This window comes from Somniosus microcephalus, chromosome 7 (assembly GCF_052327205.1).
Source record: "Somniosus microcephalus isolate GS21.2 chromosome 7, FLI_Smic_1.0, whole genome shotgun sequence".
Classification (NCBI taxonomy): domain Eukaryota; kingdom Metazoa; phylum Chordata; class Chondrichthyes; order Squaliformes; family Somniosidae; genus Somniosus; species Somniosus microcephalus.
The window spans coordinates 142,658,293-142,680,750 of NC_140993.1; the positions used below are offsets into that span (position 1 = coordinate 142,658,293).

General features: G+C 44.3%; 1 protein-coding gene across 6 annotated transcripts in view; it reads right to left on the bottom strand.

Annotated features, from left to right (window-relative positions):
- unm_hu7910 (un-named hu7910) overlaps positions 1-22,458 on the bottom strand; it is a 426,260-nt gene that overhangs the window by 110,931 nt on the left and 292,871 nt on the right. For all 6 annotated transcript variants that reach the window (XM_085993023.1, XM_085993021.1, XM_085993025.1 and 3 more), the window contains 4 exons: positions 17,820-17,956; positions 10,541-10,639; positions 2,666-2,755; positions 1,672-1,809 (listed from right to left, as the gene is read on the bottom strand). In XM_085993023.1, the coding sequence (XP_085849149.1) occupies positions 1,672-1,809; positions 2,666-2,755; positions 10,541-10,639; positions 17,820-17,956 (464 nt within the window). The remainder of the gene's footprint in view (positions 1-1,671; positions 1,810-2,665; positions 2,756-10,540; positions 10,640-17,819; positions 17,957-22,458) is intronic.

The following is a 22,458-nucleotide window of genomic DNA, read 5'->3' on the forward strand; positions in this document are numbered from 1 at the left end:
CAGGCCAATTAAGGGACACCCGGTTACAGGTGACGTCAGGGATTGACATTTCATCTGTCAAGAGTTTTTGACAGATGAAATATCAGCGTTTGACAGCTCTGTGAAGCTGTCAAACACTGACAATCTGACTTCTAACTTGAGTCCTTCTCCACAGACTCGGTTAGAAATCTCTCCAGAACAGAAAGCTGAATGCTGCAACTTTTGACAGCTCGCGGCCATTCTGCTTTCTGTGCTGGTGAGATGAGGGACTCCCGAGACCTGAAGGAAGGAAGCCTGCATTAGTACGTAAAGGTAAGTAAAACTTATTTAAACACTTTACACACACCAAACACACTTACCTCTGCACTCATGCACCCATCACTCATCTAAACACCGGACATCTCGAACCCTCCAAGCCCTTCAGCCCGACAGTCCGCCTCACTAACTTGGCGTGGTTTGGAGCCGTCGGGCAGCCCATACTTCAGGGCTAAAAATAGGGATTAGGCCAAAAACTGCCCGTTAACTACCTGTTAACAGGCAGTTATTTGGCACTAATCCCCTTCCCGCCTCGGGGAGGCGGTTCCCAGCACAGGTCGGGTATCCGCCTCCTGGGAAACGGGCATGGAGGCGCGTTGGGGGCGGGAAGGGTTCGTGCCCCCCGATTCTGCAATTTTCCCCCCACTCCCACCTCCAAGGGGCTTGGAAATTCGAGCCCTGAGACTATTTCCACTGCAGCATAGAAGGCGAAGAGGAGATCTAATAGAAGTATTTAAAATTGTAAAGAGTTTTGATAGAGTGAATGGGGAAAGGCTATTTCCTCTGGTTGGGGTGTCAATGACGAGCAAATATCAATTTAACATCGTCACTAAGAGTGAGGAAAGAGGATAAAGTTTCTTTACAGAAACTATGGGAATATGGATTACTTTGCCACAGGAAATGATTGATGCAGAGACCAGTACATCTTATTAGGGAAAATTGGATAAGTATTTGAAGCAGAGGAATATACAGGAGACACTGCAGGGCAGTGGAATTAGTTTTGGATTGCCCTAGTAAAGGGTTGGTATAGATATGACAGTTGCTTGGGAAATGGTACATCACAAAAGAGGAAGACAAAAATTAATTTAAGCTGTAGAGGGCATGGGTAAGGTGAAACAATATACATTTATAAAACAAACAGCTGTTATATTTGAGGTCCTTCAAATATCTTGTGAATAAATTTAGATATGTGATCATAGTCTCTGCCTATCTGATGTCACCCTTAAAGTCTAATAGCTCAATTACTGAATGTCTTATGGCCATGAGATCAACTATCTAACTGAGGATCCCTTGCTATGTCTGTAACCTCCTCCAGCCTTACAACCCTCCAAGAGCTGTGTTCCCCCAACTTTGGCCCCCTCTGCATCACCATTGGCAGATGTGCCTTCAGCTGTCAATGCCCCAAGCTCTGGAATTCCCTACCTAAACATCTCCACCTGCCTCTTCTCCTTTAAGACTCTCTGTAAAACCTACCTCTTTGACCAAGCTTTTCGTCCCCCCTTTCTAATATCTCCTTCTTTAGCTCAGTGTCAATTTGTCTGATTACACTTCTGTGAAACACCTTGTGACATTTTCCTATGTTAAAGGCACAATACAAATGCAAACTGTTGTTGCTGGATTACTCTGAACACAGTACGCCATTAAAAATACACATACCTTCACCAGTTCAGTATACCCTGTTTCTTTAGTCATCCACCAGGGCTGAGCCTTAAGTCCATTCACATTGTAGAGTGAACGCTGCCACACTGATGCAAAGTGACCCCTTTTGTGTCCCAGCTCATACCACTTGTATGCCTGTGGATCAAATGAACCAATAAAGCAATTTATATCATAATTCATACTAAGAAATTTTGTCAGCAAGTCTGTTGTTCCCATTGACCACCAATCCCTTCACTGCTAACTGCACTGAGAGCGTTAAATATAAAGCTATTGAAAAATTCCAAAACACTCAAAGTTATGTTTTTAAGATTCTTTTATTTCACCAATTATAGACTGGATTACTTTCCCAGATAAATTAACCAATCAAAAATTGACTATTTAAAAGAGAATTTGTTCTGTCAACAGCAACATGAAAATGAGCTTTCCTATTGCTGCATTAAACATTATTAATCTAGTCTCATTATCTGGAGCTAGGTTATTAATTGACATTTGTGACCTTGATTAAAAATAGAACTTAGCTCAAACTGGTTTGAATACACTGCATAGGTTTTGATCGATTGAAAATGATAGATTTTTTTTTTGCAATATCTGAGTATACAACACTGGAGGTGGAAGAAAGAGAGGGGCCAGCAAAAGCAATGTGAAAGCATATCAAAGGATGAGATAGAAAAGGGCTAATATAAAAAAATCCAATTTAGAGATATATATTTAGTGTAGCTTTAACTTCACTTGGAAGGTTAACCCAATCAGGTCCAGGCAATTATTTTTACTAAAAGCCTACTGCAACAAAATATTGAAAGTAGGATTTTCAATCTTTCATTAAGCAGAATTTCCATGTACTTTTAACCAATTTTATTATTTTAGTGTGTATCTAAGATGATATTTTGGTAGAAATGCATCACCCAAATGCATCTGTGATCCGAATTGAGTTTTTGATGAATAGATTCTATTAACCCATTTATATAAAATGGGAACTTGCAGTTATACTCACCTCCTGATCACCCACTCTCTGCAATGCATCTCCCAAGTGGAAGTAAAAACGTCCATCATCAGTGCCGGGGTCCCCAGATATTAATCCTTCCTGCAGAGATTATATATTTTTAAAATCTGTTTGTACCACAAAGCCACCACACTAAAAGTACATTCCCTCAATACTCACAAGGAGATATACACTTGACTTTGTTTCTATTTTATTGCAAACCTTCCTGTTTCCTGAATTAACCACTTCAAGTGTGAAGTGGATTTTTAGAAATCACACTTAGTAGAAGCATAGCATTATGGGTAAGAATAAATGGTCACGGCATCTTTGCCCGGCAACAGCAAGTTATAGGCTTTGCACACAGCTCAGCACGCAACCACAAAAAAAAGGATAAAGATAGATAACGTGCTGAGACACAGAAAAGAGGTAGCGACTTGACAATAATAGGTCAAAAGGAAACTAGCCGTTGGGAGTTTAGGGAAGTCACCAGGTGGGCAACTGACGGTTCAACCGTCAGCTAGACTGTTAGAAGAATGTGGCAAGAAATAACTTGAATAACAAGTGACGCGAAAACATGTGATGTCACGCGAAAGTATGAATCATTGTGGTTTGTAAGCTTAAATACCGGAGATCGAAGACAATAGAAGAGACAGCCAGGAACGAGCTGCGGAGCTCTAAGCTGTCTCCCTGATCAGCCCATAGGTACCTCCGCGGACTGTTTGTATTGTACTGTTGAATAATTTTGCGTAATAAACTGCTTGGCTATTTTACCATTTACAGACTAGTGTGCGGATTTAATTAATTTTATTTCTCCACAACAAAGTGCAACTAGTTTTTAAAAATTCATTTATGGAATGTGGGCGTCGCTGGCAAAGCCAGCATTTATTGCCCATCCCTAATTGCCCTCGAGAAGGTGGTGGTGGTGAGCCGCCGCCTTAAACCGCTGCAGTCGGTGGGGTGAAGGAACTCCCAGTGTAATTAGGGAGGGAGTTCCAGGACTTTGAACCAGCGACAATGAAGGAACGGCAATATATTTCCCAGTCAGGATGGTGTGTGACTGGTTGTTCCCTTGCACCTTCTGCCCTTGACTGCTACGTGGTAGAGGTCGCGGGTTTGGGAGGCACTGTCGAAGAAGCCTTGGTGAGTTCCTACAGTGCTTCTTGTAGATGGTACACACTGCAGACACAATGCGCTGGTGATGGAGGGAGTGAATGTTTAAGGTGGTGGATGGGGTGCCAATCAAGCGGGCTCCTTTGTCCTGGATGGTGTCGAACTTCTTGAGTGTTGTTGGAGCTGCATTCATCCAGGCAAACAAAGAGTATTCTATCACATTTTATTTGGGTGTGCGACCTCTTTAAGGTGCTGTGCAGCCCAATCACAGTTTTGCACGTGTGCTGTGCAAAACTTAACTTTGAAAAGACCGGTCCCAAGCTGTGTGGGGCAACTGCGCAGCTTAGAGGGAATGTTGTTCAAGAGGTGAGTCACTTGCCGCAGAACACCCAGCCTCTGAACTGCTTTTGTAGCCACAGTATTTGTGTGGCTGGTCCAGTTAAGTTTCTGGTCAATGGTGACTCCCCCAGAATGCTGATGGTGGGGGATTCAACGATGGAAATGCCGCTAAATGTCAAGGGGCGGTGATCAGACTCTCTCTTGTTGGAGCTAGTCATTGCCTGGCACTTGTATGGTGCGAATGTTACTTGCCACTTATCAGCCCTGAATGTTGTCCAGGTCTTGCTGCATGCAGGCACGGACTGCTTCATTATCTGAGGCGTTGCGAATGGAACTGAACACTGCGCAATCATCAGCGAACATCCCCACTTCTGACCTGATGGTGGAGGGAAGGTCATTGATGAAGCCGAGGCCACTGCCTTGAGTAACACTTGCAACGCTGTCCTGGGGCGGAGATGATTGGCCTCTAACAACTACAACCATCTTCCTTTGTGCGAGGTATGACTCCAGCCAGTAGAGAGTTTTCCCCCTGATTCCTATGGACTTCAATTTTACTACGGCTCTTTGATGCCACACTCGGTCAAATGCTGCTTTGATTTCAAGGGCAGTCACTCTCACCTCAGCTCTGGAATTCAGCTTTTTTGTCCATGTTTGGACCAAGGCTGTAATGAACTCTGGAGCGGAGTGATCCTGGCAGAACACAAACTGAACATCAGTGAGCAGGTTATTGGTGAGTAATGCCGCTTGATAGCACTGTCGACGACACCTTCCTTCACTTTGTTGATGATTGAGAGTAGACTGATGGGGCGGTAACTGGCTGGATTTGATTTATGCTGCTTTTTGTGGATGGAACATACCTGGGCAATTGGCCAGAAAAAGCAGCAAAACTGAGGATTGGGAGCAGTTTAGGATTCAGCAAAAGAGGACAAAGGGATTAATTAAGAGGGGGGAAATAGAATATGAGAGTAAGCTTGCAGGGAACATAAAAACTGACTATAAAAGCTTCTATAGATATGTGAAGAGAAAAAAATTGGTGAAGTCAAGCGTAAGTCTCTTGCAGTCAGAATCAGGGGAATTTATAATGGGGAACAAAGAAATGGCAGACCAATTAAATACATACTTTGGTTCTGTCTTCACAAAGGAGGACACAAATAACCTCCCAGAGATTTCGGGGAGCATAGGGCCTAATGAGAGGGAGGAATTGAATGAAATCAGTATTTGTAGGGAAATGGTGTTAGGGAAATTGATGGGATTGAAGGCCGATAAATCCCCAGGGCCTGATAATCTACATCCTCGGGTACTTAAGGAAGTGGCCCTAGAAATAGTAGATGCATTGATGGTCATCTTCCAAAATTCTATAGACTCTGGAACAGTTCCCATGGATTAGAGGGTAGGTAATGTAACCCCACTATTTAAAAAAAGGTGCTAGAGAGGAAACGGGGAATTATAGACCAGTAAGCCTGACATCGGTAGTGGGGAAAATGCTAGAGTCCATTATAAAAGGTGTAATAGCAGAGCGCTTGGAAAATAGTGACAGGATCAGACAAAGTCAACATAGATTTACAAAAGTGCTTGACTAATCTACTGGAATTATTTGAGGATGTAACTGGTAGGATAAGGGAGAACCAGTGGATGTGGTGTATTTGGACTTTCAAAAGGCTTTCGATAAGGTCCCGCATAAGAGATTGGCGTGCAAAGTTAAACCACATGGGATTGGGGGTAAGGTACTGACTTGGATAGAGAACTGATTGGCAGACAGGAAGCAAAGAGTTGGAATAAACGGGTCTTTTTCCGAGTGGCAAGCAGTGACTAGTGGGGTACCGCAGGGATTGGTCCTAATATATATTAATGATCTAGATGAGGGAACTAGATGTAATATCTCCAAGTTTGCAGACGACACAAAGCTGGGTGGGCGTGTGTGCTGTGAGGAGGATGCAGAGAAACTCCAGTATGATTTGGACAGGTTGGGTGATTGGGCAGATGCAGTATAATGTGGATAAATGCGAGGTTATCCACTTTGGTGGCAAAAACAGGAAGACAGATTATTATCTGAATGGCAATAGATTGGGAAAAGGGGAAGTGCAACGAGACCTGGGTGTCCTTGTGCACCAGTCGCTAAAGGTAAGCATGCAGGTGCAGCAGGCGGTTAAGAAGGCAAATGGTATGTTGGCCTTCATAGTGAGAGGATTTGAGTACAGGAGCAAGGATGTCTTGCTTCAGTTGTACAGGGCCTTGGTGAGACCACACCTCGAGTATTGTGTGCAGTTTTGGTCGCCTTATCTGAGGAAGGATGTTCTTGCCATGGAGGGAGTGCAGCGAAGATTCACCAGACTGATACCTGGAATGGCAGGAATGACATATGAAGAGAGATTGAGTCGATTAGGCTTATATTTGTTGAGTTTAGAAGAATGAGAGGGGATCTCATTGAAACTTATAAAATTCTAACAGGACTAGACAGACTAGATGCAGGATGTTCCCGATAGCGGGGGAGTCCAGAACCAGGCGTCACAGTCTAAGGATAAGGGGTAAACCATTTAGGACTGAGATGAGGAGGAATTTCTTCACCCAGAGAGTGGTGAACCTGTGGAATTCTCTACCATAGAAGGCAGTTGAGGCCAATTCATTAAATATATTCAAAAAGGAGTTAGATATATTTCTTAAGGCTAAAGGGATCAAGGGATATGGGGAGAAAGCAGGGACAGGGTACTGAATTTGGATGATCAGCCATGATCTCACTAAATGGCGGAGCAGGCTCGAGGGGCCGAATGGCCTACTCCTGCTCCTATCTTCTATGTTTCTATGTTTCCACATTGTCGGGTAGATGCCAGTGTTGTAGCTGTACTGGAACAGCTTGGCTAGAGCGTGGCTAGTTCTGGAGTACAAGTCTTCAGCATAACAGCTGGGAGTGAATCGAATTGGCTGAAGACAGGCTCCTCAGGATGAGGCAGAGATGGATCATCCACTCAGCACTTCTGGCTGAAGATGGTTGTGAACGCTTCAGCCTGGTCTTTTACATAAGAACATAAGAAATAGGAGCAGGAGTAGGCCATTTGGCCCTTCGAGCCTGCTCCACCATTCAATAAGATCATGGCTGATATTCTACCTCATCTCCATTTTTCTGAACTATCCCCATATCCCTCAAATCCCTTAATATACAAAAATCTAGCGATCTGCCTTGAATATACTCGAAGGCTGAGCTTCCACAGCCCTCTGGGGTAGAGAATTCCAAAGATTCACCACCCTCTGAGTGAAGAAATTTCTCCTCATCTCAGTCCTAAATGGCTGACCCCTTATTCTGAGACTGTGACCCCCCTGGTGCTGGACTCCCTGCTTCTACCCCATCAAGCCCTGTAAGAATTTTGTATGTTTCAATGAAATCACCTCTCAATCTTCTAAACTCCAGAGAATATAGGCCTAGTCTGCTCACTCTCTCCTCAATCCCCCCATCCCAGGAACCAGTCTGGTGAACCTTCGTTGCACTCCCTCTATGGCAAGTATATTCTTCCTTAGGTATGGAGATCAAAACTGTACACAATACTCCAGGTGTGGTCTCACCAGGGCCCTATATAATTGCAGTAAGACGTCTTTATTACAAGAGGATTTGAGTATAAGAGTAAAGGTCAACATACCATTTGCTTTCCTAATTGCTTGCTGTACCTGCATATTAACTTTCAGTGATTCGTGTACAAAGACACCCAGGTCCCTCTGAACACCTACATTTCCCAATCTGTCACCATTTAAAAAATACTCTGCTTTTCTATTTTTCCTACCTAAGTGGATAACTTCACATTTCTCCACCTTATATTCCATTTGCCATGTCCTTGCCCACTCACTTAGCCTGTCTATATCCCCTTGAAGTCTCCTTGCATGCTCTTCAACTTACATTCCCACCCAGCTTTGTATCATCAGCAAACTTGAATATATTACATTTGATCCCTCATCCAAATCATTGATGCAGATTGTGAATAGCTGAGGCGCAAGCACTGATCCTTGTGGTACCCCACTAGTTACAGCCTGCCAACCCGAAAATGACCCGTTAATTCCTAATCTCCGTCTTCTATCTGTTAACCAATCCTCAATCTATGCTAGTATATTACAGCCAATCCCATGAGCCCTAATTTTGTTTAATAACCTCTTGTGTGGCACCTTATCGAATGCCTTCTGAAAATCTAAATACACCACGAGCTGGGCTCTGCCATCGTGGAGGATGGGGATGTTTATGGACCCTCCTCCCCCCATTAGTTGTTTAATTGTCCACCACCATTCACGACTGAATGTGGCGGGACTGCAGAGCTTTGATGTGATCAGTTGGTTGTGGGATCGCTTAGCTCCTTCTATAGCATGCTGATTCCACTGTTTAGCATGTATGTAGTCCTGTGCTGTAGCTTCACCAGGTTGGCACTTCATTTTTAGGTATGCCTGGTGCTGTTCCTGGCATGCAATTCTATACTCCTCATTGAACCAGGGTTGGTCCCCTGGCTTGATGGTAATGGTAGGGTAAGGGATATGCCAGGCCATGATGTTACAAATTGTGGTGGAATACAATTCTGCTGGTGGCCCACAGCGCCTCATGGATGCCCAGTTTTGAACTGCTAGATCTGTTCTGAATCTATCCCATTTACAGTGGTAGTGTCACACACCACAGTGTCCTCGGTGTGAAGAGGGGACTTCGTCTCCACAAAGACAGTGCAGTGGTCACTCCTACCAATACTGTCGTGGACAGATGCATCTGCGACAGGCAGGTTGGTGAGGACAAGGTCAAGTATGTTTTTCCCTCGTGTTGGTTCTCTCACCACCTGCCGCAGGCCCAGTCTGGCAGCTATATCCTTCAGTACTCATCCAGCTCAGCCAGTGGTGCTACCGAGCCACTCTTGGTGATGGACATTGAAGTCCCCCACCCAGAGTATGTTCTGTGCCTTTGCTACCCTCAGTGCTTCTTCCAAGTGGTGTTCAACATGGAGAAGTACTAATTCATCAGCTGAGGGAGGGCAGTAGGTGGTAATCAGCAGGAGGTTTCCTTGCCCATGTTTGACCTGATGCCATGAGACTTCATGGGGTCCGGAGTCAATGTTGAGGACTCCCAGGGCCATGCCCTCTCGACTGTATACCACCGTGCCACCTCTTCTGCTGGTCTGTCCTGTCGGTGGGACAGGTCTCCCCATTTTGGCACAAGTCTCCAGATGTTATTGAGGAGGACTGTGCAGGGTCAACTAGGCTGGGTGTGCCTTAGTCATGTCCAGTGCCTAGGTGAATGCCGGGTGGACCATAGTAGCGGTTTGGTACAACCGAGTGGCTTGCTAGGCCATTCCAGGGGGCAGTTAGCCACATCTGTGGGGTCTGCAGTCACATTTAGGCCAGATCAGGTAACCTTCCCTAAAAAACATTCTAAAAACCCAGATGGGTTTTTACGAAATCCTGTAGTTTCAATGTCACCACTGATGGGCCGAAGGGCCTCTTTCTGTGCTGTATAACTCTATACTAGCTTTTTATTCCAGACTTATTTAATTAACTGTATTGAAATTCTCCAGCTGCCGTGGTGGGATTTGAACTCATGTCTCCGGATCATTAGTTCAGGCCTCTGGATTACTGGTCCAGTAATATAACCACTATGCTACCATACCCCTACAAATAATGTAGCAAACCGGCAAAAATGCACATGAATCTCATGACTGCCCAGTCTAATAAACTAACTGCGCAAGCTGAGCAGCAATGTGATTTTACACTCATCAAGGACATGGGAATTAAATCTTGTTCCACTTTGAATGAAGCAGCATCATGTGATTGCAGGATGCAGTTTTCTTACATTTCTCTGGCCATGTACTGAAACCTTAAAAGAACACTCCTACTGTCTCAGCACCACACCAACATTTCCATTAATTTCCAATATAACTTAGTCTTATCCTCTGCAACCCGATTTGTACCATCAGCTTTACGTTTACATGAAGCAATAATGAAAAAGGGATCTAACTCCCACTTGAATAAAGATATTAGGATGAAAATATCCCTCCTCACCTCTTAACTTCACACTGTCAGCAATGATCAACATGAAACTGATTTGAACAGTCCACAACATTTTGCTAATGTACAATGCATCATTGTGAACAGGCCAGAGTCGGTATGCCACAATACAAATTTACCAAGCACACTAATGATAGTTGTAAGGCATTGATTTGCTGTGAAGGTCGCATAAGGTCAGCTCAGAAGGGGCTTCAAAAATTAATGCACCTGGTATTAAAGCAGGTGCTAATGTAGTGGAAAACAGGATTTGGTGGAACTGCTGATTCAGTGCTGGCTTATCATATCCATTTTAGTTGGCAGCATTAAAACTGTCATACTAGAAAAGTAACTTGTATTCCATTCACCTGACTGGGCTCTGGTGTTCAAACATGCTGCAACATCCAACTCTGGCTGAATTAACCTTGCCAGTGCAGTGCTTACCTTAAGATATGGAATGCTCTCAGCTATCTGATTTGTAGCTTTGAGGATGAATCCATAATGAACTTTAGCAAATCCATCATTTGGAGCAAGGGCCAGAACCTGCAACAACACATCACTTTGCTGAAATGTAAAATAAAAGTGAACTACCTATTCAGCCGTGGCTCAGTTGGTAGCACCCTTGCCCAAGAAAGAAGGTTGTGGGTTCAAGTCCCCCTCCAGAGACTCGAGCACAAAAATCTAGGCCGACACTCCAGTGCAGTACTGAGGGAGTGCTGCACTGTCGGAGGTGCCATCTTTCAGATGAGACATTAAACCGTCTGCTCTCTCAGGTGGACGTAAAAGATCCCATGGCACTATTTTGAAGAAGAGCAGGTGTCCTGGCCAATATTTATCCCTCAATCAACACCACTAAAACAGATTATCTGGTCATTATCACATTGCTGCTTTTGAGAGCTTGCTGTGCGCAAATTGGCTGATGCATTTCCTGCATTATAACAGCAACTACACTTCAAAAAGTACTTCATTGGCTGTAAAGTGCTTTGGGACGTCTGATGGTCGTGAAAAGCGCTATATAAATGCAAGTCTGTCTTTCTTTCAAGCTGAATTAATCTTGATTTCCTGTACAAATATATTTAAATTGTATCGAATTAACATTTTTAAGATGGGTCTGCTAACTAGCCTGAGTGGTCCCTAATCGCTGGCTGACAAGTGAATCAGTAATAGGTAGATCACTGAAAAGAGGAATCATCAGAGCTATAACTTGTGTGAGTGCATTGTCACATAAACCTCACTGCTTTTCTGCCTCGTATTCTCAAATACTTTTTTTCCTGTTATGGGAGGTTCCCTTTCTCATGATCCTTATGTTCATTGAAATCACTTTATAAAAGGACATATGGGGGATTAAGAACATAAGAATTAGGAGCAGGAGTAGGCCATACAGCCCCTCGAGCCTGCTCCGCCATTCAACAAGATCATGGTTGATCTTCGACCTCAACTCCACTTTCCTGCCCGATCCCCATATCCATTGATTCCCCATGAGTCCAAATATCTGTCTACCTCAGCCTTAAATATACTCAATGATTCAATATCCACCCTTTGGGGTAGAGTATTCCAAAGATTTACAACCCTCCGAGTGAAGAAATTCCTCATTTCAGTCTTAAATGGCCGACCTCTTATCCTGAGACTATGCCCCTAATTCTAGACTCTCCAGCCAGGGGAAACAACCTCTCAGCACCGACCCTGTCAATCCCCCTCAGAATCTTATATGTTTCAATGAGATCACCTCACATTCTTCTACACTCAAGAGTATAGGCCCAATCTAATCAATCTCTCCTCATAGGACCATGCTCTCATCCCAGGAATCAATCTTGTGAACCTTCGTTGCACCGCCACTAAGGCAAGTATATTCTTCCTCAGATAAGGAGATCAAAACTGTGGTCTCACCAAAGCCCTGTACAATTGCAGCAAGATTTCCTTACTCTTGTACTCCAAGCTCCTTGCAATAAAGGCCAACATGCCATTTGCCTTCCTAATTGCTTGCTGTAGCTACATGCTAACTCTGTGTTTCCTGTACGAGAACACCTAAATCTCTCTGAACACCAACATTTAATAGTTTCTTACCATTTAAGAAATATTGGCCTAGAATTTCGCTATCGCCGCGCCAGGTATTTAGCGCCCGAAATTTAGCGCTCGCCCGGATTCCCGTAGCGCCCGCCTGAAATTCAGTTGCAGCGCCCCAAGAGGGAGGCGGGCGCTATTGCAGGGTTTGGCCACCTCGCTTGGGGCGCTGAAAGTCAGTTTCAGGCGTCCAGCTGCCGCTGCGCCACCCGATGCGGTGCAGCAGGCTGGGGTACTGCAGGCCTCCTCCTTCTCTTAAGGAGGAGCTGCCTGCAGCCGTGAGATCGCCGCTGGATTCCCCCGGCAAAGGAGCCCGGCACCACGGAGAAGTGCCGGGCTCGCGGGGGGGTGGTGTGGGAGTCCGGGGAGGAAGGAGCGGCCAAGCGGCCGCCGGGAAAGCGGACGGCCGCAACTCCTCCTTTACGCCCCGGCCTCTCGGAGCTGCAAGGCCCCGTTTTACAAACGCTCCTTGCGCCCGCTACGGGTGAGGCGGCGGCAAGTGAATTTGGGCGTTGGGCCGGCATCGCGTTGGAACCGGGGCGCTGCGCACACCGATGACGTCATCGGTGCCGGCGCAGCGCTACCGGCTAACGCCACCATTTGCGCTACACTGAATTCCAGGCTACCAACAGCGCCGGCGCTAAAGACCTCTTTAGGCGCTAAGTGGGCGCTAACAATACTGAATTTCTAGGCCATTCTGTTTTTCTATTCTTCCTACCAAAGTGAATAACCTCACATTTCCTCACATTGTACTCCAACTGCCACCTTATTATCCACTCATTTAGCCTGTCTATATCCCTTTGCAGGCTCTTTGTGTCCTCCTCACAGCTTACTTTTCCACCTAGCTTTTTATCGTTAGCAAACTTGAATACATTACACTCGGTCCCTTCATCCATGTCATTAATATAAACTGTAAGTAGTTGAGGCCCAAGCACTGACCCTTGCAGCACCCCACTAGTTATAGCCTGCCGACTGGAAAATGACCTGTTTATCCCTACTCTCTGTTTTCTGTCCATTAACCAATCCTCTATCCATGCTAATGTATTACCCCCAACCCCATGAGCCCTTAACTTGCATAACAAACTTTTGTGTGGCATCTTATCGCATGCCTTTTGGAAATCCAAATATACTACATCCACTAGTTCCCCTTTATCTACCCTGCTAGTTACATCCTCAAAAAAACTCAAATAGATTTGTTAAAAACAATTTCCCTTTCATAAAATCATGCTGACTCTGCCTAATCATATTATGATTTTCTAAATGCCCTGTTACCACTTGCTTAATAATGGATTCCAGTATAATCCCAACAAATGATGTCAGGCTAACTGGCCTATAGTTCCCTGTTTTCTCTCTCCCTCCTTTCTTGAATAGCGGGGTTACATTTGCTACCTTCCAATCCGCTGGGACCGTTCTAGAATCTAGGGAATTTTGGAAGCTCACAACCAATGCTTCCAACATCTCGGCAGCCACCTCTTTTAGAACCCTGGGATGTAGGCCCTCAGGTCCAGGGGATTTGTCAGCTTTTAGTCCCATTATTTTCTCAAGTACCTTTTCTCTACCAATCTTAATTACTTAAAGTTCCTCACTCTCATTAGCCCCTTGGTTCCCCACTACTTTTGGTATGCCTTTTTTGTCTTCTACTCTGAAGACAGATACAAAATATTTGTTTCAAGTCTCTGCCATTTCTTCATTCTTCATTATAATTTCTCCTGTCTCAGCCTCTAAGGGATCAACACTTACTTTTGCTACTCTTCCTTTTTACATACTTGTAGAAGCTCTTGCAATCTGTTTTTATATTTCTTGCTAGTTTACTCTCATTCTACTTTCTCCCTTATCATCAATTTTTGGTCATCCTTTTCTGGTTTCTAAAGCTCTCCTAATCCTCAGGCTTACTACTATTCTTCGCAACATTATAAGCCTCTTTTAATCTAATACTGTACTATCGTTAACTTCTTTAATTAGCCACGGATGGATTACATTTCCCGTGGAGTTTTTATTTCTCAATAGAATGTACGTTGGTTGAGATTTTGGAATATATCTTTAAATGTTGGCCACTGCTTATCTACTGTCGCACCTTTTAATCTAATTTTCCAATCTACTTTAGCCAACTTGCCCCTCATACCTACATAATTGGCTTTATTTAAATTTAACACTCTAGTTTAGGACTTAGATATTTCACTCTCAAACCCAATGTGAAATTCTAACATATTGGCCCAGAAATTCGGGTCGAGGGCTTCCCGCGGGTGTAATCCTCCAGCCTGCACTTACCTTGCGCGCCGGCCGTTGAGCTGTGGGCCCCCATGGAATTCCGATCCAGGGCCTGGTCCAGCTGCCGGCGCACAGTGCTTGCGTATCCCAGGGGCGTAGTTAGTTCGATGCGTCCCCTGGGATCACGTGGGCCATGGGGAGCCAATCGGAGCAGGGAATGCTCCATTCATAAAATTGACAGGAAGAGCTGTCAAAACTTATAAATACTACGGCCCCAAAACATCACTAAATCTTCAAATAATTTTTTTTTTAAATAAACTATAAATTACATGAAATAACTATTTTAAACAATAATTTAAATTTTTGAAAAAAATAATTGTATTTTCTAACGGGGCTAAAAATAAACTTACCTTGCTTTAAAGTATTTAAAAATAATAAACCTGTGGAAAAAATGTTTTAATTTTAATTAATTCACCACTTACCTTGTAAAAAGCAGGACTTACGCCTGCTTTTTAAATGTGTAACTTCTGGAGACTTACCCTCCCGGGAAAACCTGCAAAAAAAAAACGAAGTTCGATGCGCACGCGCAGCCTCTTCCGCGCACGCGTTCGAACTCTGAACCCCTTCGTTCAGGGGAACGGAAGTGCCAGTTTCCCGTGCATGCAGGAAACCGGCACTTCTGTTGGGCCTACGGGTGAGTACCCCGTGCGTACTCACCCGTGGAGACCCGAATTTCTGGGCCATTATGATCACTCTTCCCAGAGGAGCCTTTACTATGAGATTACTAATTAACCCTGTCTCATTACACAATACAAGATCTAAAATAGCCTATTCCCTGGTTGGTTCCATGACTTATTGTTCTAGGAAATTGTCTCAAATGCATTCCATGAACTCATCCTCCAGACTACCTTTGCCAAATTGCTTTGTCCAGTCTATATGAAGATTAAAGTCCCCCACAATTATTGCATTACCTTTGTTACAAGCTCCTATCATTTGTTGATTAATACTCTGTCCAATGGTATAGCTACTGTTAGGGGGCCTATAAACTACTCCCACCAGTGTTTTCTGCTCCTTGTTATTTCTTATTTCCACCCATACTGATTCTATTTCTTGATGTACCAAGCCAAGATCTTTTCTCACTACTGTCCTTATGTCATCCTTTATTATCAGGGCTACCCCGCCTCCTTTTCCATTCTGCCTGTCTTTTTGAAACATCCAGTACCCTGGAATATTTAGATCCCAACCTTGGTCAACTTCTAATGGCTCTAATGGCTATTAGATCAAAGCCATTTACCTCTATTTGTGCCTCTAATTCGTCTATCTTGCTGCGAGTGCTTTAATTTTAACTTTTTATCATTATTCCCTGCTTTCACCTTATTCGCTGATGCACTATTACCCATAAACTCTCTGTCCCTTCCTGTCACACTCTGCTCATCTTTACCCAAATTGCTACACTGCTCCATTGTCTTGACTTTTCTCTTTAGATTTCTAAATTTCCCCTCACCTGACTGCTCCGCCCCTCCCTCCATGAAATCCAAGATTACTTAACATTTTTTTGTTATTCATGCAGATTTCTAAAAAGTACAAGCTGGCTGGTTGAGCATTGTGGAATGGTGGGGTTAGTAATGCTACATGAGGAGATGTAAATAGCTAAACTGTGGAAGAAATATATTTAATTATTTAATAACCATAAAACAGATGTTCATTTGGAAAAAAATTATTTTGATGGGCTGTTAAGAACTGCATCTTATTTTTCTGGAAATGAACTGCTTAGAATGTAAATACAAAAGTTGTGAGGAGATGCAAAGTCAACTGGGGTGGGACGTTCACATTAACCACTGCACTACTAATTGTGGATTTTGGTACTAAACGAGTTTCCACAAGGTTAAAAGCTAAGGCTGCAGGAAGCCATGGGTTAATTCTAATTCCAGATTGATCTTTTTATTCAGGGACACCATGCAATTATGTTAATGACTTGTGTTAGTATAGGGTCAATGAGAACAAAGGAGGCATGGTTCTGATCCTGACGAGAACCATGGCAATGGAATTTTTGAAAACAAACAGCTGAAAACATGTTTGCGAGGCTGCTCTGGCACAGTTTGATTGGCAGTCTAGACAGAGAGGCGGCCGTTGTTTCCAGGCAACACTATCTGGAAAAATTTGAGAGAATTGAAATGGACCCACTTTCTTTTCTCTCCGGAGTCTGGTCTCTGGACTCTTTCTTTTCTCACTCCATTCATTCTTAACTTTCTGGCTTTGTGCCTGACACCAGGTAACAAAAGGGTATTATCTTCCTGAAGAAGTATCTGGTAAACATTTTCTTCATTTGGGAAGAGGCAAGAGCCAGGAGCTCTCTTCACAATCTTGTCAAATGCAAGTAACGTAATAACACATTCCAATATTATTTAAATCGTTGCATCATTTGTTCATAAACAAACTAAATAAAATTTGCCAAATACCTTAGACGTATGCAATGGTTGTGAGCTATACATGTAGTTTTGATCCAGTGTGTGCATTTTTTTTTATCAGGTTTAATAATGTGTATTTTCTCTTAACAAAGCATGCACAAAGTAAAGCCCAATTTAACAGCCTGATTATGTACATTGTTGAGATGGTTTCCAGGTAATTTGTTACATGTCACGTAGCCTGAATTTTAACTGACTGATAATCTGATTTCTATGTCTTTCAATAAAACGCTTTTGTCCATCACCCTATCCAAATATGGCAAGGGAGGAAATGCATACATTTGCATAACCTGAAACACACATGATTGGAGGGATATTGGAGTGTTCTATGGATTGTTACATTTTTACAGTAACTATCAGCACTTCTGCGCATCTACATTGGGATGAGGGGACCTTTGGAATGGAGTTGGCTGCATTGATGAGTACTATGTGGAATAGGATGAGTATTTTTTTCTTATCCCTCCAATTTACTCTCCTCCTTTCCTGGAGGTGCTGCTTCATGCTAGGATACAGTTCCACAGTGCCAGCCATCCTCTAGTATCTTGCCTAAGTGGCCAACCTTCATATATGAGCCTAGATAATGCATTCTAGCGGGGAAATCAGCTAAACTTGATCCTGTCCTTGCCCATCGTCCACATAGGCACACTTACCAGCAGAGGTGATTGAAAAGCAATCCAGTGTAGGATGCCAGACTAATTTTTCCCCCCTTTTTAGCCCAGGGTTGCTGAGGTACCATTTGTAGCAATAACCCAACTGAGATCAGCTTATTTAGCACAGATTGTGGATTAAACTTGGTATCTTCATAGTCTGTGTGGCTCAGTTCCATGATGGGTAATTCATGTACCAAATGAAGCATTCGGGAGTACATATTCCCAAGAATATGCTCTCTTTGAACATGAAATTCAAACTTGGGGAACAAATATTCCCTTCTAGAAAAAAACACACACTGAAATTCTGATATCCTTCTGCATTAGTTCTTTACAACTTACCTCTTGATAGACATTCTTGGCATTATTGTTGTCTCCCAATAGGAGATAACCTACTCCGAGCTCATTCTTAATTGAGATATCATCTGGGTAACGATCTACCAGCTTCTGAAGGGTCACCACAGAACGTTTGATGTGTCCTGTACACACACACACATGGATAATCAAATACAAGTTGAAAAAATGGTTACAGCATACAAATCATATCATGTTGTGCAATATATGTCATCTTACAGACAGGTGTTGAGAAACTTCTTAACTAACTAAACTACTATCTTTATTTACCCAACCATTTCTTAGGTAATGTAGAATTTTTCATTTTCATACCCTTCAAATATTTGTCATTACTTGAACATTTGTACATCACATTTACTTTGCTGCTCTACCAATGGCAATACTGGCAGCACACAAAAGCAAACAAGGCGTTCTGGCACGCCTGACACCTGCCAAATAAAGTGATTTTCACAGGCTCCTCCAGTGGTGGCAGCGCCCCCAGAGGAATAAAATCACTAGCAGAGGTAGCACTGTTTCCGGGCTGCTGGTGGGCTGTGTCTCTTTAACAGCTAATGTAAATTTGCAAAGCAGTTTTGTACTCACTGGCAGCTATGTACCTGTCCCCAACCATCAAGGAACATGCATCAACCAGAAATCAATTCACAATTTGTTCTATTTTCTTATTTGGCTAATTTATATTTTGTTGCACTTTTCAATGTTTAAAGATCTGCTTTTCCCCTTGTCAATTTTTTCCCCTCCTGGCTTTGACGGTGTTGCCTCAGTTCCACAGGTCCTTCATCTTGCCTCTATTTAATGGGGTCTCTATCTAACCCTCCTTGACCTCCGAATAGATTATTTCTAGGTCTTTATCCCTCTCTCCCCATCACTCACCAGGGTTTTTCTCTGTCTATTCCTCTCCACCCATTATTCAAGAGGGTCTTCTCTCTCTCTCTCTCTTCACACCTCTCCCCACCACCACCCCCCACCCCCAGTCAAAAGTTTTTATCTCCCTCCTTCCTCCACCTGAACTGGAGTGGGACCAGTGTCCTAGCGGAAAGAAAGAAAGACTTGCATTTATTTAGCGTCTTTCATGACCACCGGACGTCTCAAAGCGCCTTACAGCCAATGAAGTACTTCTGGAGTGTAGTCACTGTTGTAATGTGGAAAAAGATAGAGGGCTATGGATAGGACTTTAAATTAGTAAAATGGGGGAAGGGATCTAGTGAAAATAACATAAGCCTGAAGATAAAAGAAATAGGAGATGAGAGTAAAGGTCAGACTAATGTAAAGAATGAGGGTAACATAAACGGTTGGGGAACAGATACAGTTGTAGAACATAAGTATAATAAAGTGACTTAAAAATAAAGTGAGTGGAACAATTAATACCAAATTAAGTTTGCCTGTACAGCAATGTGCACAGCATCCAAACCAAAATAGGGGACTGGAGGCAATAATCTGTAGTGAGGAGCCAGATGTAGTAGGGGATAGGGATAACTGAACCATGGCAAAATATAGAACAGGTCTGGCAGTTAAATATTGCAGGATAACACATATTTACAGGAAACTTTGGTTTATCCGGAGGTTAACTGTCCGGAATGCTCGAGCCACCAGCAAAAATCAGGAGCCGTTTCGTTAGGTTTTTTTTCTTTTCGTTGCTTTTTTTTCAAACCAGTCAGGCTCTGCAAGGTCTCGCTGAAGCTGTTGCTAAGTTACAGAGACGCTTGCAAGGTACGGCCGACTGTTTAGAAGCAGTTGAGCAACAGGGTTTGTTGCCAGATACGGAGCTCAAAATCTCCGTATGTTTCAACATTAGCGCTGGTTTGTCCGGCAGTTTTGATGGGACGGCAACAGCTCGGTCCCGTCGGTGCCGGATAGCACAAAGTTTCCTGTAGATAGGATAGGGAAGGAAGAAGGGGGGAGGTGTGGGGTAACCGTACTAATTAGAGATAACAATGGCTGTAAAAAAAAGGGACATAATTAACATTAAGATAGAAACAGAATCCATATGGATTGAGACAAAGGATAAGAAGGGATCAATCATGTTAATAAGAATATTCTACAGACCACCTAATAGTGGAAGGGAAGTGGAGGAAGAAATATCTAGGCAAATCTGCAAAATGGGTAAAAGACATGGGGGAGAAATTCAGTTGGCTGCGCCACCCGTTAGCGCCTTAAGAGGGCGCTAAGTGGGTCGCAAGCCAACTGGCGCCCGGGCGCGGCACTGTCCACGCCTCCCGCTAAATTCTGCGGGACGCTAGTGGTGGCGCTAGCCATTAGCGCTGCGCCGCTACCGATGACGTCATCGGTGTGCGCAGCGCCCCGCTGACGCCCCGGCCACGATATTTGGAAGCGCCCCCTGTTTTACCGCTGGACGCTATGTCCGACCGGTTCAGTGGGGGGCCTACCTGCGGCTGGGGAGGCGCAAATTAAAGGAGAGGTGCGGGGCGGCCATTTTTGTTGTTGGCCGCCTGCCAGCGCTCCCATCCCCGGCCTCCTGAACCCCCCACCCCGCGGAGTGCCGGCTGCGTTCCAAGAGCCCGGCACTTCTCCTCGGTGCCGGGCTCTTTTGCCTGCACTCCCAGCTGGGCCCCAGATCGCGCTGCACAAGGCCCCTCCCCTTTAAGAAGGGGAGGAAGGCCTGCAATACCGCAGTGCGACGTGCCGCAGCGTGTAGCGCTGCGGCACGTTGCGCCACGATATTCAGTCACAGCGCCCCAAGAGGGATGCGGGGCGCCTCCAGTAGCACCGCGCTTCCCTTTGGGGCGCTACCACTCAATTTCCGGTGGGCGGCCGCGAATGCTTCCGGGGCACTACTTTTAACGCCCTGGCGAGGCTGGCGCCCCAAACGGGGCTATACTCAATTTCTCCCCCACAGAATAATAATCTTGGGAAATTTCAACTACCCCCAAATAAACTGGCTAGAATCATAGAATGATATAGTACAGAAGAAAGCCATTCGGCCCATTGTGCCTGTGCCAGCTCTTTGGTAGAGCTATCCAATTAATTGCACACTCCTGCTCTTTCCCCAGATCACTGTAAATTTTTCCCTTCAAGTATTTATCCAATTCCCTTTTGAATGTTGCAATTGAATCTGCTTCCACCACCTTTTCAGGCAGTGGCATTCCAGATCACAACAACTTGCTGTGTAAAAAAACATTTCCTCATGTCACCTCTGGTTCTTTTGCCAATCACCTTAAATCTGTGTCCTCTGGTTACCGACCCTTCTGCCAGTGAAAACAGTTTCTCCTTATTTACTCTATCATGACTTTGAACACCTCTATTAAATCTCCCGTTAACCTTCTTTGCTCCAAAGAGACAACCTTAGTCATATACACATCAACCGCACTACCCTTATCAACCCTCTCCATTGCTTCATCAAAGAACTCGATCAAGTTAGTCAAACATGATTTGCCTATTACAAATCCGTGCTGACTTTCATTTAGTAGCCCATACTTATCCAAATGCCAATTAATTTTGTCCCTGATTATTTTCTCACTATTGACGTTAGGCTGACTGGCCTATAGTTGCTGGGTTTATCCCTCTCCCCATTTTTAAACAGGGGTGTAACATTTGCAATCCTCTTCCGAGAGTGGGAGAGGCGGACCTGCGAGAGGACAGGTGGGAGAGGCTGATTTAAACCGAGCTCCGAGAGTGGGAGAGGCGGACCTGCGAGAGGAGAGAGAGAGAAGTAAAAAGTAATCGAAGTGTGACGTCACCAGAAAGCAAGTAAGTGATTGGTTGGTGAGTATTTCTCGCTTTTTTCCAAACTTAAATTTTGTGGTTTATAGTTTCTACGGTCTCTGTTGTGCAGTGGGGACTGCTGGTAAACAAGGGCCCTTGAGTATATCATTTAATTATAGTGTATTTGGTGGGATTGATTTGATTTAATTTAATTTGAATTAATTAAAGGGTAAGTCATGGCAGAACAGCTCGGCACTGTGGTATGCTCCTCCTGCACTGTGGGAAATCAGGGACATTTCCTGTGTCCCTGACGACCATGTGTGCGGGCAGTGTATCCAGCTGCAGCTACTGGCAGACCGCATTGCGGCGCTGGAGCTGCGAATGGATACATACTGGAGCATTCGCAAAGCTGAGGGCATCATGGAAAGTACGTTTAATGAGTTGCTCACACTGCAGGTAAAGGCTGCAGAGGCAGGAAGGGAATGGGTGACCGCCAGACAGCGTAGTAGGCGCAGGCAGGTAGTGCAGGGGTCCCCTGTGACCATCCCCCTCTCAAACAGATATACCGCTTTGGATATTGTTGGGGAGGATGGCTTATTGGGGGAAGGCAGCAGCAGTCAATTTCCTGGCACCAGAGGTGGTTCTGCTGCACAGGACAGGAGGAAAAAGAGGGGTAGAGCTATAGAAATAGGGGACTCTATTGTAAGGGGAATAGATAGGCATTTCTGCGGCCGCAAACGAGACTCCAGGATGGTATGTTGCCTCCCTGGTGCAAGGGTCAAGAATGTCTCAGAGCGGCTGCAGAGCATTTTGGAAGGGGAGGGTGAACAGCCAGTTGTCGTGGTGCATATAGGTAAAAAAACGGGATGAGGTCGTAAAAGCTGAATATAGGGAGTTAGGAGGTAAATTAAAAAATAGGACCTCAAAGGTAGTAATCTCAGGATTGCGACCAGTGCCACGTGCTAGT